The following is a 14,803-nucleotide window of genomic DNA, read 5'->3' on the forward strand; positions in this document are numbered from 1 at the left end:
AGTATTGCCAAAGCAGGTTGTACAAGGTTTACTAATAAGAATGTATAAACCACATTGTTTAAATAAAACTATATATCTATACAACTAATGCTTAATAATGTAATATGATAAGATGAGAAGCTGTTTAAAACTCTATGAATACAATTATGTACATTTTTGTAAATGCATTTTTTTTATGAAGACTTACTGAGATAATTAATTTAATGAGGCCTTGGTTTATTTGACATGGTAGCTGCAACTAGCCTACCATATTTATTAAAGGGGCTCTGAAGATTTGATCGATAATGTGAGAAATATAAATATTCAAATATTTTGACATTTTAAGTTTGGCATAATAAATCCACCATATGTGTCACAGGGAATGGAGAGTACGGGTCTGCGTTGTAATGGGCTACTGTGACTTTAAAGGGGTGTTGGTTCTGTGAGAGGTAACAGATAGGTTTAATTTATTCGCTAAGAACACATCGCACATCTCGGAGCCTCTCTGCCTTGCAACCAGTGTGGTCTCCTTTGCTTTCCAGAAGACATCCTTCAAAATAGAAATCCGTGCGTGTCAGCGGTTGCACCCTTCCCGGAGCGATGGGAGGTACAGCCGTCTTTATTATTCTCTAGTCGTGAGCCTGTCATCATCTATTTCACACAGCAATCTGATCAGCATTATTCGGTATGTTTTCTCCCGTGACAGAGGCCGAGACGCGACAGAAACTGCTGCGCAATGTGAAGAAAGAGGTTCGTTGCATTTTATTCAATTCTCGCTCATTACAGTTTATGTTTACTGCCGCTGTGTGTGTGTGTGTGTGTGTGTGTGTGTGGTGTGTGTGTGTGTGTGTGTGTGTGTGTGTGTGTGTGTGTGTGTGTGTGTGTGTGTGTGTGTGTGTGTGTGTGTGTGTGTGTGTGTGTGTGTGTGTGACACCGTTCATCGGGTCTGAGCCACGACAACGTAAAAGCCCTGCTTATAATCAAATGTGCTATCATTTTACACAATAAAAAAGCGGATGCAATTAGGCTTTCAGTTGTCAAAAAATGGCATATGTTTTTGACTGCTGTTAGACCGGTGTAAGATGATGGTGACGATGGTAGTGATGCTGTTGATGACGACGAAAATGATACAGATGATGGTGGTGATGATGATGCTTTTATATCGACAAAAAACTGCACTTCTAATAAGACGTTTAAAGATTCATTTGGTTCAATCCATGCAAAACCTCCCTTTTCACATCCTAAAATGTGACCCTCCCTCTCCCTCTCTCTGAAGAAGATGGCTAAACTGACATTTTCACAACAAACCATCTTGTTATTTAAAACTTCAAGTGACTTTGTTTTTAATTCACACTGTGTTCTAGCAACCATTACATGCTCCAACCGTGATTTATTAGTGAATTCTAGTTTTGATATTAATCTACACGGAATTTAACTAGCTCATCTCAGACACTTCAAAACTGCTCAGTGACTCTGTGATCCCCTGGGGAAGAACACAGGATGTTTTATTCATAACTGAAAAAAGACTGGTGCTTCCAGTCTAATCGTGTCTGTGCTCCCCCTCACCTGTGACTCATTGCCTCTCAACATCCATGGCTCTGATGCTGGATCCTGCAGCAAGGAGGGGCTCAGCTGGTATATATGTTTGAAACACAGCAAATAATAATGTGTATTTTTTTAAATAATAATTTTCAGTATTTAACATTTTCAAGTCAGTTCTTGATTCATATAATAGAGTGTAACTTGCTGCAGTTAAATACCATCATACTTTGTGCAATATATGCTATATGTGCAATATATACATTATATACATATGCCATTAATAACTGTGTAATATACCTGGCTGCTAAATCCTAAGAACTGTTACAGGATTTGTATTTTGGAAAGTATTTTTCTTTTACTTTTTTTAATTTTTATATATATATTTTTTTATTATATCATAACTTAGTACTTTTTTCTTAACATAGGTAACATTAAGCTGCCTGTGGCTCTTTCCTGCTGTAACGATGCAAATTTCCCCGATGTGGGACTAATAGAGGGATTCTGATTCTGATGGGTCCCTAACATGTTTGTGCATCTACAATTATGTGATTCTGGACTGGTTTTTATAAAATGCACTACTAATAGGCAGTAAAAAGATCTGATCTCAATTTATGACCGGACTGTTACAGTAAAACACAATACAGCAATAGTTATTCCAATTTAATGTCAACCTTTAAAATGTTACGTATTGATAATTACGATGACAGGAAAGACAACCTTTCAAGCAGACATTTTGTCGACTGGGTGCTTTACATGTATAAAAGAAAGCCTACATTATAAACATATCAATAAAATGTGTTTGTTTACCTAGCAATGACCATCTTTCACTCAGGCATAACAGAGTTGCATTGTGGGAAGTGTAGGCAGTGTTTGACCAACAAAGGGATTCAGAAAATACATGGTTTAGACCAATTCGCAACTTTGGGGAAGTGGAATACTAATTTACTGGAGTGTCCCCTAAGGTTGCAAGAAGAAAATATGGATCAGAGGTGTAAAGACCCATATTCCTCCTGTACTTCTAGAACAAGTTTATGAAACATTTCCTTCACTTTTCTTGCAATGCTCAAGTTGAAGTTGTAGAAAGCAGAAAGGGAAGAGCCTGTGTTGTGCTTTTAAAATAATCCACTGTATCTTCCATTGCTGTTCTTAATCTCTTGTAACTCATTCCCTCATTGCTTCCTGTTGTGCTTCTTGTTTATTCCCTGTCACCTCATGTAACTGTGTCAGACAGATTAATCCTTGTCCACTGTGTACTTTTTTCTGTTAGGTGAAACAAATTATGGAGGAGGCAGTAACGAGGAAATTTGTGCACGCAGACAGCAGCCACATCATATCCTTCTGCGGTAAATGTTTTTTTGTGATTACATTGCACCAAAAGCAATCTTTCTCGGACAGAGTGTTCCAAAATTGAGAATACACGCTCAAGGCATTTTCCATTATCTTTAATGTTTTTGAAAATTAACTTAGGAGTTGGCATCATTGGCTATTCAAGTGGGGGGCCATAAAGAGGGACAAACTACAAGTAAATAACAGAGCATCTTTTTTCTCTATCTTGAATAAATGTGTTTCTTTTGGCTTAAATTCAGCCTTTTGCATCCAATTTCAGAAATGATATTGCACGGCATGCTGGTTTAAATAGTATAAATCACAGTAGTTGTTACAACTTCACAGACATGTACAGTGCAGATGGTTGACATCACTGTGTGTCATCCTCAGTTCATCCTCATAGTGCAAAATGGGCCTTCACAGACTGTTCAAGCTATGCAATCCCTGACAATTTATTTTCAAAATGTTATTAGTCATGTCTATTTATATGTGATATGTAATACAGTAGACTAGCACCCTTTAAAGGTGTTGATACTAACCAGGACTGAGGCGTATGTGATTCACATCCCTCATATCCTAGCAACGGAAGACACTGTTGGGCAGATTATTTGTATCAGCTGTGCTAATTTAAATAAAAAATATAAGGCTTCAGGCCATTTTATTGAGCTCATCAAAATAATACTAAAAGGCAAGTAAAAAATGTCCACCTCAAAAAACAAACCCTAATCAAATATGGACTAATACTCTGTGTTTGTGTATGCAGCTGTAGTGGAGTCCTGTGTGCTACACGGACTGAAGCGTCGTATAGCAGGCCTGCTGTGCAGTAACAAGGTTGCAGCTCTCTTCATGAAGGCGGCTAAAAGCTTTACCCCTGCTGAGGAACTCTGCCACAAAGTCCAGGAGATGCAACAGCTCATTGAAACCAGGTGAGGTGTTAACTCCAACCGGCCAGGGACAAAAAAATCACCATGGTTCATGGTTCAAGTTCAAGGTTTTATTTTGTCATAAACATAGCTACAGTGTAGTTATGATGATGAACATCTTAGGTCACAGGCTCCTCCAACAGTGCAACACAATAAAACAGATATACATAACAAATATAGTGCAGGTAAATAGTCAATACAAAAAGAAAAATAGTTTAAAAAGTGAAATAGTGCAATAAGAGTCTAAATGCAAGTTATTGGAATATGATATATTAGATAAATAATTTCTAAGTAGCAGCCAGATGAATGTTATGGATGTTTCAACAGTGCAGGTATTTAACAGATGTTGTTTCAACAGTTCAGGTGTTTAATAGTCTTATGGCCTGTGGGATGAAACTGTCCCTGAGTCTGGTGGTTTTAGTCCGGATGCTGCGGTACCGCCTGCCAGACGGCAGCAGACAAAACAGTTTGTGGCTGGGGTGATGGGGGTCTTTTATAATCCTGAGGGCTTTCTTCCTGAGCCGCTGGGAGTAAAGGATGGCAGCTCCGTCCTGGTGATGTTCTCTGCAGTTTTCACCACCCTCTGTAAAGCCTTACGATTGAGGGTGGTGCAGCTGCCGTACCAGGCCGTGATGCAGCCAGTCAGGATACTCTCTATGGTGCACCTGTAGAAGTTGCAGAGTCTCCTGGAGTCCATGTTGAACCTCCTCAGCCTGCGGAGGAAGAAGAGCCGCTATCAAGCTTTTTTGGTGATGGTGGTAGTGTGAAGAGTCCATGTCAGGTCCTCAGTGATGTAGACCCCAAGGAACCTGAAGCTGCTGACTCTCTCCACCGTAGTCCCATTGATGATGATGGGGGCGTGTCCCTCTCTCTGCTGTATCCATAAGCACTCCTGTATATTTATCCCTTTTGTGTTCTCCTTCTATGGGTTATAATATCCCCGGGTGCCTTGTTCTGTCCTGTGTGTCTGCTCCACTTACAACGATACAGACATGTCATCAGTCAGGTTTCTTTTCTGTTTTTCAGCAAGCAGAACAATTCTTCTCAGAGTAACGACCGCAGTCGGCAATCCAAGTTGGCCAACATCCCGCCTCAGGCACTGAAACACCTGTGGATCCGGACTGCTCTGATAGAGAAGCTCCTGGACAAGATTGTCATGTATTTAGTGGAGAACAGCAGGTATTGTTACTTAATGTAAGATGAGTAAGAACTGATCTCACTGCTTATAAGCAAAGTATGTTCTTCTGTCAGCTTTTCTCCTATTGTATGGTAACATCCCATAATGTGTGGTTTGAAAACAGAAAGTTGGGTAGAATTTCAAAATTGTAAAATATCCTTAATTTCTAAATATTGTTTCCTGCAGTGCCTACTACGAGAAAGAAGCCATGCTGTTGAATCCTGTGGATGGACCAATTCTTGCATCTCTATTGGGTATTTATAAACCTTCACGTGGACAAGATTAAACACACACCTTTTTATTTTGCTTTTGTACTCATTTAAAACTGATGAACCTTGTTTTACAGTTGGCCCTTGTGCTTTGGAGTACACCAAAGTTAAGACTGCAGACCATTTCTGGACGGACCCGTCTGCTGATGAGCTCGTGCAGCGACACCGAATCCACAGCGGCCACTGTCGTCAAGATTCCCCCTCCAGGCGGCCTGCCCTGGTTAGATATTGAGGGCTTAAATGGTTTAAATCACCTAATCAGCAATAACCTAACAATGTGTAATACATATTCCATGTTTTTAACCTGTATCAGATCCAGAAGAGACAGTCCAGTGGTAGCATGGATGATCGCCCTCTCATGTGGGTGAGGGACTATGTTGAGTCCCTCCACCAAAACTCCAGAACTACACTTCTGTTTGGAAAGAACAATGTCCTGGTGCAGCCGGTGTGTGTTTCTCTTTTTCAGAGGATCTATGTTCACTTTTTATGAAACACGAGAGCATCTTATTTATGCCTATTATGTTGAAATTGTGTTTATTTGTGTAGGCAAAATCTGATAGTGACAGCTCCAGCTGACATGTTGTTATTTCAAATCTCTGTCTTGTGTCTGCAGAGAGACGACATGGAGGCCATCCCAGGTTACCTTTCTCTTCATCAAACTGCAGACCTCATGACACTGAAATGGACACCCAATCAGCTGATGAATGGCAATGTGGGGGAGCTGGATTCTGAGAAAAGGTTAGGCTAATGAACCTAAAGAAAAAACAGTCTTGCTTTTGCACAGGTTACTCATTGGCTTCCTTCATCTTCCTTTCAGTGTGTATTGGGATTATGCTATGACAATTCGTTTAGATGAGATTGTGTACCTCCACTGTCATCAGGAAGGTACAGTATCCCTTAAGTTTCTTTCTGCCCCCAAATAAGTAGTTTAAAGAGTTATTTACATTGTTATTTATTGTGTTATTTTCTCCAGTGAACAGTGGTGGGACAGTAGTTTTGGTGAGCCAGGATGGGATCCAGAGACCTCCTCTACATTTCCCAAAAGGAGGACATATCCTCCAGTTTCTCACCTGCCTGGAGACGGGCCTGCTACCTCACGGACAGCTGGACCCCCCTCTCTGGAATCAAAGAGGAAAGGTCAGCATGAATTGTGCCTCATAGAATCCTTCTGTTTCATGTTATTCTAAGTGTAGCTATGGTCTGTTGAAACAATCTGTTGCTTTTCCACTCACAGGGAAAGGTTTTCCCCAAACTGAGAAACAGGAGTCCGCACGGCTCCTGTGATTCTGTATCCGATAAGGAAGATGATGAATCAACCGATTATGTGTTTCGAATCCTCTTTCCTGGCAATCAGATGGAGTTCAGTAAGTGTCTTTAATCTTCCTGCTCTGCCTCCCTGAGCTAATCTAATAAAACATCATCAGAGATTACATCTACGATTGCATTACTCTCCTAATACTGATCTACAGATTAGACAATTGCAGTTTAGATTAATCTGTTTTCCCAAGGCATATATTATGTATAATTCATCTTTATAATTAATTTTCTCTCATTTTGGCTGCTGCATTTCCCTGTGTGTTATAGTCCCATCAACAACAATGAAACGTTGACATAGACATTCAGAGTAATTAGTTTGCTACATCTACATCTCACCAAAAGTGTTTCCTATTGCTTGCACATGCATCAGAATCCAGTTTAATTCCAACTCAGTTTTCAACAAACAGTGAACTTGCTTGGGTGTCATTTGTGCAAGAAAGATACATATTAAATACAAAACATTACAAATAAATATATCTTCTAAATACTATAAAAAAAATATACACAATGTAATGAAATGTGCAAAAAAAATCTAGGGGATGTGAAAAGTTCCACAGTATTTTAAGTAAAAAGTAATATGCGATGTCCAAATCTATTAGAACTATGATGGTATTAGTAGCATCAGTAATGATAAAGCCTATAACTTCCAGCAGTGGCCCTGGAGCTGATGGAGCAGGGAGTGAACATTTGGCAACCGACGCCCCGAAAATCCTCGTGCTCCTCCTGCTCACAGAATGGCTCTTCTGATGGCTCTCTGCCTAATGGCTGTAATCAGGAAAGGTGCGTATTTCCCTAGGACAGGCTCGAATATAAATTCAGATCAATCTGTTACACTCAATTTGCCATGTTCCCCTCTTACCAGGGCTCCCTTAAAGCTCCTCTGTGACACCATGAAGTATCAGATAATCTCCCGTGCTTTCTACGGATGTGAGTACAACGAACTGTTGGTTATCTTTGATGATTTGGGAATCATTAAAGTAGTTCTTATCGATTAAAACATTGTCTTTCCTCTCCAGGGCTTGCATACTGTCGGCATCTGTCCACGGTTCGCATACACCTTTCTGCTCTGGTCAACATCACTATAGTTGACCCTGATGTGCCCTGTGATTCCAGAGGAGGCCTCTCTGTGGAGGTCTGGGGACAATTCCTCAAAGACAGCTCTGTAAGATACACAGAGAAACACCAAGCGAAGAGTATTAATTAATTTCTGTATTAAATGGTACTTTTTTGATGATTGATAAATAGCAGATTTCATCTTGTTCAGGCGTTTGAGGAAGAGGAGATACACAGGCTTGTGTATTATGGTGGTGTGGCTCCTTCACTACGCAAAGAGGTCTGGCCCTTCCTGTTGGGACACTACCAGTTCACCATGACTGCCAAATGCCGACAAGAGGTATTCTGATTAGCTATTTGAAGACTGAGACTGTGTGAAGTACACATATACACCATTGGGAATGTTACAATCTTTGTTTACACAAGGTTTCCTTTTCAGATTGACGAGCAGATGCGGATCATGTATGAGCAGAAGATGAAGGAGTGGCAGGGATGCGAGGCCATCGTTCTTCAGAGGGAGAAGGAGAAGCATGCCGAGGCCATCGCCAGATGTTTGTCAGCCAGTGTGGAGAGAGGCCCGGTGCAGCGGGACTCCACCATCAGCACAGATGCAAGTTTGACCTTTTTTGCATGGCATGTGCTGCATTGTGTAACCAGTTTCAACTGGCAGAAGATAACTGTTTAAAGTATTTTGAGGCTATTTCTAGGAAAGTTGGCTGACAGCTTCGCTTTTTGTCTGTGTGATGCTCTCTCCGTTACAGTCGTCTCTATGTAGCAGCTCAGATCCACAGAGTGCCACCTCACAAAGTGATTCTAGCAACAGTGCACAGGTACTTTCTCATGGGAATGAACATCAAAACAGCAATGATATTCAGCATGTTTCCTTCATGTAAAAGATGTAATCCCACTTGTTACTACACTTTATACAGTGAAGGTCATAACTCTATAGATTTCCTACGTTTCATTCAAATTGAACTGCAATCAATCATCTTACATCTTTAAATAATAGATAACTTAGAAATAAAAACGGTCTGCTTTACAGCTACTTGGCTGTAAAAAGGAAAACATTTTACCAAAAGTTAAATGTGAAGGATTAGATAGGACATTGTTAGATATAAAAAGTACATTGAAATACATTGTTAACCAAAAGCTACCTGGAAGGTTGGAAATCATTCTTAAAACATATAGTATTCCTTGAACATTTTCCATCAGTAGTATATACAGTATGATTTATAGCTTTTGGGCTAACTCTAAAAGCACTGGTATAACGCCTCAACATTTGTCCTTTTTATTGAGCCTGGTTGCAAAATGTACTGCATATTCACTGCGTTTCTTTTGTCACCAGGTATTTGGATCGGTTGAGGCAGTGGATCATATTGAAGCTGAACCCAAAGCTGAGGAAACAGAAATACAGCACAGTAGTCCACTGAAGGATATCACAAGTGGTACTGCAGATGCCCCAAAGCTTCCCTCCGGCAGCCCCTCCTCTCTGGGTCTGACAAATCAGCAACCAGGATACGAAAACAGCCCTCTTGTAACAGAGTCAGCTGTTGGATCCGCAAACGCTCAGCCGTCAGTGGAAGAATCAGAAGTCTTACATGAAAAAACAACTGCATCACAGGAAGAGGATGTAAAGGACCCAGTAGCAAAGGAGGAGGTGTTAGAGACAAAGATGGAGACTGTTTCAGAAGGTGAGGTTAAGGACTGTGTAATCAGTAAATCACAAGAAACACCTGAATTTGAAGAAAAATCTAAAGTAGAAGATAAAGATATTTCAACAAGTGAGCTGTCTGAAGACTTGAAAGCAGTAGACACAAATATTAATTTAAGAAGTGTTCCAGAGAGCACAAATGTTCTTAAACTAGAGACAGAGATTACTAATGAATATTTCCAAGCACCTCCACTCGGGCAGACCTTGGCTTTTCAAGCACAAAAGAGCAAAGCACTGGACGTGGAGCCTCAATGTCCGCCTGCAGCAGAAAAAGACACAAGTGAAGAACCGGAAATAACTTCTGAAAAAAAGGCCTGTACCACAGAGTCAGAGAGAAAGGATGCTGAATTAACAGTTTGTGACGTGACTGAAATCAAAAAAGACAAACCTACAGATATTCAATTTGAGAAACCTGGTTCAATTTCACCTGTCAGACAAGTACTGAACGCTCTCCAGTCAGCGTCAAGGGGCAGCCTTTCGTTACCGTCCCACTCTCGGCAGTCTCCAGACACAGCAGATTCAGACGACTCTCCTTCTGCCCTGGAAATGGAGGACATACCTGCAGGGACATGTGTGACCTCTGAGGATATCAGTTCTAGGCCTTTGACTGGCCTTTCTGCTCCCCCTGTCTCTCTTGCGCAAAGACTGAAAATGACATCAGAGGATTTTGTCCTAGATCACCATCTGGACACAGCCTGCAACACCAGCCCTGAGGGCACCGACCCGGGCCTTTCTGAGGAGGAGCCCGAGATGGAAAATGTGCTCGCTGAACCGGAGTCTGCAGAGGTCGGAGGAGGAGGCGCCAAATTGGACGAATCCTCAGAAGAACAAACCTATTCTGTAAGCAATACACATCATTTACAGACATACTTGCAATATGTGCAATATATATATATATTTATGGCATTAATAACTGTGCAATATATACCTGGCTGCTAAATCCTCAGGACTGTTACAGGATGTTTTTTTTGTAAATTGTGTAACTTTTTTGATTATATATTTTTTTTATCTTTAATTTCTTTTTTTATGCATGCTACTTAGGTAACATTAAGCTGTGTTTGGCTCTTTTCTGCTGTAACAATGTAAACAGAATGTTCTATTATTGTTGTAGCAAGAGACACTGGATATGTACCTGATCAACTTGCATCGCATTGACAAAGATGTCCGACGCTGCGACAGAGCTAATTGGTACTTCACTACTGAGAACCTGGACAAGCTGCGTAACATCATGTGCAGGTAAATGAGTCGCCATGCCAAATATCCCCAGAGTTTTGTCTCAAAACATTCAAGTCTGACAAATATGGTTCTATTTCATCCCTACTGACCGCCAGAGGCGGTGCTTTAGCACTGGATATGCCCATTCCGCACATGCGCAGCTCGAGTACCAATAACAACAAAGTCACCTGTGACCCACGTGACACCGGCTATATATGCCGGTGTCGTCAGAGGATCTGTTCCTTTCATCTTCTCGCTGTGCGAGAGTACCGTGTAGCCTACAGCGTTTCGGTTGGAACGTTTGATCACGATTTTAGACTAGCTATGTGAGCGCATTACAACCCAAATAGAGCATTTCAACGTTGTTCTTTATGTTGTTAGATAACGTTATATAACCACACTTGGTTATGATTGGGTAGAACAACAAAATACAAACGTTCGTCAACTGGTTTTAATTATATCGGCAAGGGTGGGGCTGGGTCGCTTGCCATCCATTGAGCCTGCCATCGCCTCCCCGGTTCTGGCTCCTGATGAGGCTCCAAGGCCTGATGCAAGGTGCCCTCGGCCTCAGGGCCCATGGACGCCATGCCATCCCATCCCGCCGGGAGACTGTCACTGTGGATGCATGTCTCTCAGGGTGGGGTGCGGTGTGGCAGGGCAGGACTGCTCAGCCACACGTCTGTAACTACGGTTCTATGAGTCCCGGATGACCACCAGAGTATCCTGTCACTCAGAATTCTTGTGGGCTCGCGAGAAGATTCTGGAAACGGATCCTCTGACGACACCGGCATATATAACCGGTGTCACGTGGGTCACAGACTGTGACTTTGTTGTTATTGGTACTCGAGCTGCGCATGAGCGCAATGGACATATCCAGTGCTAAAGCACCGCCTCTGGCGGTCATCCGGGACTCATAGAACCGTAGTTACAGACGTAACTATCGTTGTCTTTGCAGTTATGTGTGGCAGCATCTCGATACAGGTTACGTCCAGGGCATGTGTGATCTGCTAGCTCCCCTACTGGTTATTCTGGACGATGGTCAGTGAAAAATAACAAAAAACTCTCAGTATACACCTTTTTTTAAATGCAATTAAATGGCTAAATTTGCTTTTTTATGCGTGTGCTTTCCAGAGGTCATGGCATTCAGCTGCTTCACTGAAATGATGAAGAGGATGAACCAGAACTTTCCTCATGGAGGTGCCATGGACTCTCACTTCGCCAATATGCGTTCTCTTATCCAGGTATGTGGATAACTGCGCACCAGCGGATGTGAATGAATGCGTATACACAAAAGCTATAGTGTAATAATGACATCTTATTTTACACAAATAGATCCTGGACTCTGAGCTGTTTGAACTGATGCAGCAGAATGGAGACTACACACACTTTTACTTCTGTTATCGATGGTTTCTACTCGACTTTAAAAGAGGTGAAGGCAAACACACGCATCATGACATTTGCTAGAATTGACAATTTAAGATGATTTTATATAATGTTATACTGTATGTAATCTGATCCTGGTTGTCTTTTTTGCACAGAAATGGTGTATGATGATGTTTACTCTGTGTGGGAAACAATCTGGGCAGCCAAGTACATCTCCTCCGAGCACTTTGTCCTCTTCATCGCTCTGGCACTTGTGGAAATTTATAGAGACATCATCCTAGAAAATAACATGGACTTCACAGACATCATCAAGTTCTTTAATGGTAAGAGAAGAGAAATACAATTCTACAATATGATGGAAACAAGTGTTGACAATTACCAGAGCGTATTCATAATTAAAACTAGATTGATCAGCTATGATATTGTAGGGTACTTTCAAAAGCAGTCTTAAGGAGAAAATAAACAGTGAAATATTAGCAATATTATTGTAAATAATTATGGTTTTCCAATTGTTTTCTCAGAAATGGCAGAGCGACACAACGTCCCGCAGGTCTTGATGATGGCGCGAGACTTGGTCAACAAAGTACAGACGCTCATAGAAAACGAGTGACACAACTGTTCTGCTGCCACGTTTCTTTGTGCTAAATTGTTTCAAGACACTGACACCACATAATAGTAATTTATTCAAAGGGAAATACATGTTTATGAAATACAGTGATTGGTAAGTCCAGTATTCTAAGATAGTTGTACAACAACTTATTCCCAGCTGCTCCTCTCTACATGTATATTCAGGGGAGATGGAATTATTGCCAGTACATTTATTTTTTATGTGATATTGTTCACCTAGTGAATGTACCCTTGTTGGAACTGCTTCAGGATGTTATATATTTTTGCCTTAAATTAAGCTATTTGTTCAGGGATCCAGAAACCAAATGATTCACTGTATTGTTCTTTTTATTCAGTTACACGTACATCTTGTGATGCACTTGAATATATTTTATATATCATCTTTTTTTGCTTAAATTGTAGCTACCATGACTAACCTTCTTGAATATATTTTCAGTAATGATGTCCACCATTACTGGATGATTTGGTTTTGTGAGCGTTAAATGTACATGAGAGGAGTTTGTGTCTAAGTAGCATGTGTGGTTTGCTTCTCAACAGCCATTTTAGGACAAATTACCAGCTTCTCTGAGGCGTGATGCTCCTCTTCCTGTTTTTGCCTCTAATGCACACAAGCTTGGAGGAAATCCAGACCCAACCTGTGATCTCTGTGCACTCGGGCATGATTGCACATAGGTTGCATATAAATACCATCTTTCCTCTTGTACCAAGTTCCTAAACATTGAGCTCCTTCTATCTCTGACCTTGGCTATGCATTGTTTCTTTGCAGACTGGTTCTTCTTACTGGTTCAATGCAAACACATTTTTCTCACCTTAGTTAACACTATGCTGCTCAGGCGGAAGATATATGCTGTTGTTTTTTCACAACATCAAGATAGTACAGTGCCAATAGATTCTATTTCCTTGCAGCATTGCGGTAGCTGGTGTGGTTGATTTTGAGCTGGTGGTAAACTAAAAGTGGTGTGCAGTGAAGGCAGCATGCTTCCTTTGCACTATCTTATTCGCTTTTACCCTACAATCAATGTTATGGTTTTCTTCCAATTTATTGCCCTGCCATCTTGGTTGCCTTGTCTCTAACACACTCTAGGAAATAGCTACAGGTATTGTAAGACTAGAGTAAATGTGCATTTCTCTTTATTACCTCAAGATCCCTTTGTTCATATTAGTAGTCATGAGGTTTCAGATCGCATACATGGTTTCAGTTTGGCTTTGTCCCGCCTACATTTTGTTTCTTCATTTTGTTCAGCACCCTCCACCTTGATAGGCTACATCCGTAGTTTGATCAGTTGAAAGAGCAGTGAACTTGTGCTCAGTCCATTGAAGTGCATTTATCATTTTTGACAGCAATGGTCAGCAGATTTACTTTAGATACTCCCGATAATTTGATATTTTTGAAGCTGTCTTCGTCATTTAGGGTTGTGTAGTGCTTGCTGGTCAGTGGTAAAACAGATAAACTTGGATTTATGTGCATATGTTCACACCACTGAATTGTCTGCTGCTAATCAAATACAGTGAATGGGAATTGTATTTGTTCAGCTGAAATTAACATATATTTAAAGAAACAATGTTCAGGAAGACTTTATATCAATAGTTTTAATTGGCCGAACGGGGTCTGTGATAATCAGTTTAGCAGATATTCCAGAGGGATGTCCCAAATGTTCAACACAAATACAAAATTCTCTATGTGACCTATAGTTTAATTGGTGCCACTTACAATTGCAAAATATCCATAACACACCCTTGTTTGGTTCACAGCAGCTTACCCACAAGTGTTTGGATTCCACTGCTAATGTCTCCATATGATCTTCTAAAACATGCCTGAGTATTGCTGTTTGTGTATTGCTGTGTTTGTTGTCAGAAGATGTACTGTAAACAATGTGTTTGAAAGAAACTAAGCTCGTACATGGTTATATAAATGCAATACGATGTCTGTATATGGTCTTTATTTGATTATAAGGAACAGAAAGATACAAATATGCCATTGGAAATAAAACATTTTTTTTCTTTTCTCTGTCCTCTCAAAATTGTCACCTGGTAAAATTAATTTATTGCATATTAAAAAATATTATATTTTGCATCCCATGTGCCTGGTTTTTATCTTCGCACTTTACACTTTTATACTCAAGTTTAGCAACGGTATTTTGTATTTGTTTCACTTCAATCCAAGCAACACAAGTATTGAGACGCTGATTTCATTTCTGCAGGGATTTTGATGAAAGAGCTGGACTACAACAGCCTTGATTTTATGCATTTCAGAAAGTACTATATCTTTACTGACCATTGG

The 14,803-nt window shown here is 40.6% G+C and overlaps 1 protein-coding gene across 2 annotated transcripts; it reads left to right on the forward strand.

Annotated features, from left to right (window-relative positions):
- Positions 1-449: 449 nt before the first annotated feature.
- On the forward strand, positions 450-14,596 carry sgsm1b (small G protein signaling modulator 1b). Of its 2 annotated transcripts, XM_034208555.1 has the most exons (25): positions 450-586; positions 686-729; positions 2,789-2,864; positions 3,611-3,773; positions 4,797-4,949; positions 5,134-5,201; positions 5,294-5,436; positions 5,530-5,661; positions 5,830-5,954; positions 6,034-6,101; positions 6,190-6,353; positions 6,451-6,580; positions 7,184-7,313; positions 7,396-7,460; positions 7,550-7,695; positions 7,798-7,926; positions 8,026-8,196; positions 8,348-8,416; positions 8,932-10,137; positions 10,409-10,533; positions 11,468-11,550; positions 11,644-11,753; positions 11,845-11,941; positions 12,051-12,218; positions 12,417-14,596. In XM_034208555.1, exons 1-25 carry the CDS (start codon positions 580-582, stop codon positions 12,503-12,505), a joined length of 3,861 nt encoding a protein of 1,286 aa, XP_034064446.1. In that variant the 5' UTR covers positions 450-579; the 3' UTR covers positions 12,506-14,596. The 2 variants fall into 2 exon arrangements, with proteins under 2 accessions (XP_034064446.1, XP_034064445.1); XM_034208554.1 differs by having other exon boundaries at positions 453-729.
- The last annotated feature ends 207 nt before the right edge of the window (positions 14,597-14,803 follow it).

Source organism: Gymnodraco acuticeps, unplaced genomic scaffold, assembly GCF_902827175.1.
Source record: "Gymnodraco acuticeps unplaced genomic scaffold, fGymAcu1.1, whole genome shotgun sequence".
In the NCBI taxonomy this organism is placed as follows: Eukaryota; Metazoa; Chordata; class Actinopteri; order Perciformes; family Bathydraconidae; genus Gymnodraco; species Gymnodraco acuticeps.

Excerpts from the sequence above, each read along its gene's own strand:
- sgsm1b (XM_034208554.1), top strand. The coding sequence starts at position 667 with ATGTTTTCTCCCGTGACAGAGGCCGAGACGCGACAGAAACTGCTGCGC. Across the intron at positions 3,774-4,796 it reads CAACAGCTCATTGAAACCAG|CAAGCAGAACAATTCTTCTC; the intron begins GTGAGGTGTTAA and ends TCTGTTTTTCAG. Across the intron at positions 11,754-11,844 it reads ATATGCGTTCTCTTATCCAG|ATCCTGGACTCTGAGCTGTT; the intron begins GTATGTGGATAA and ends TTACACAAATAG.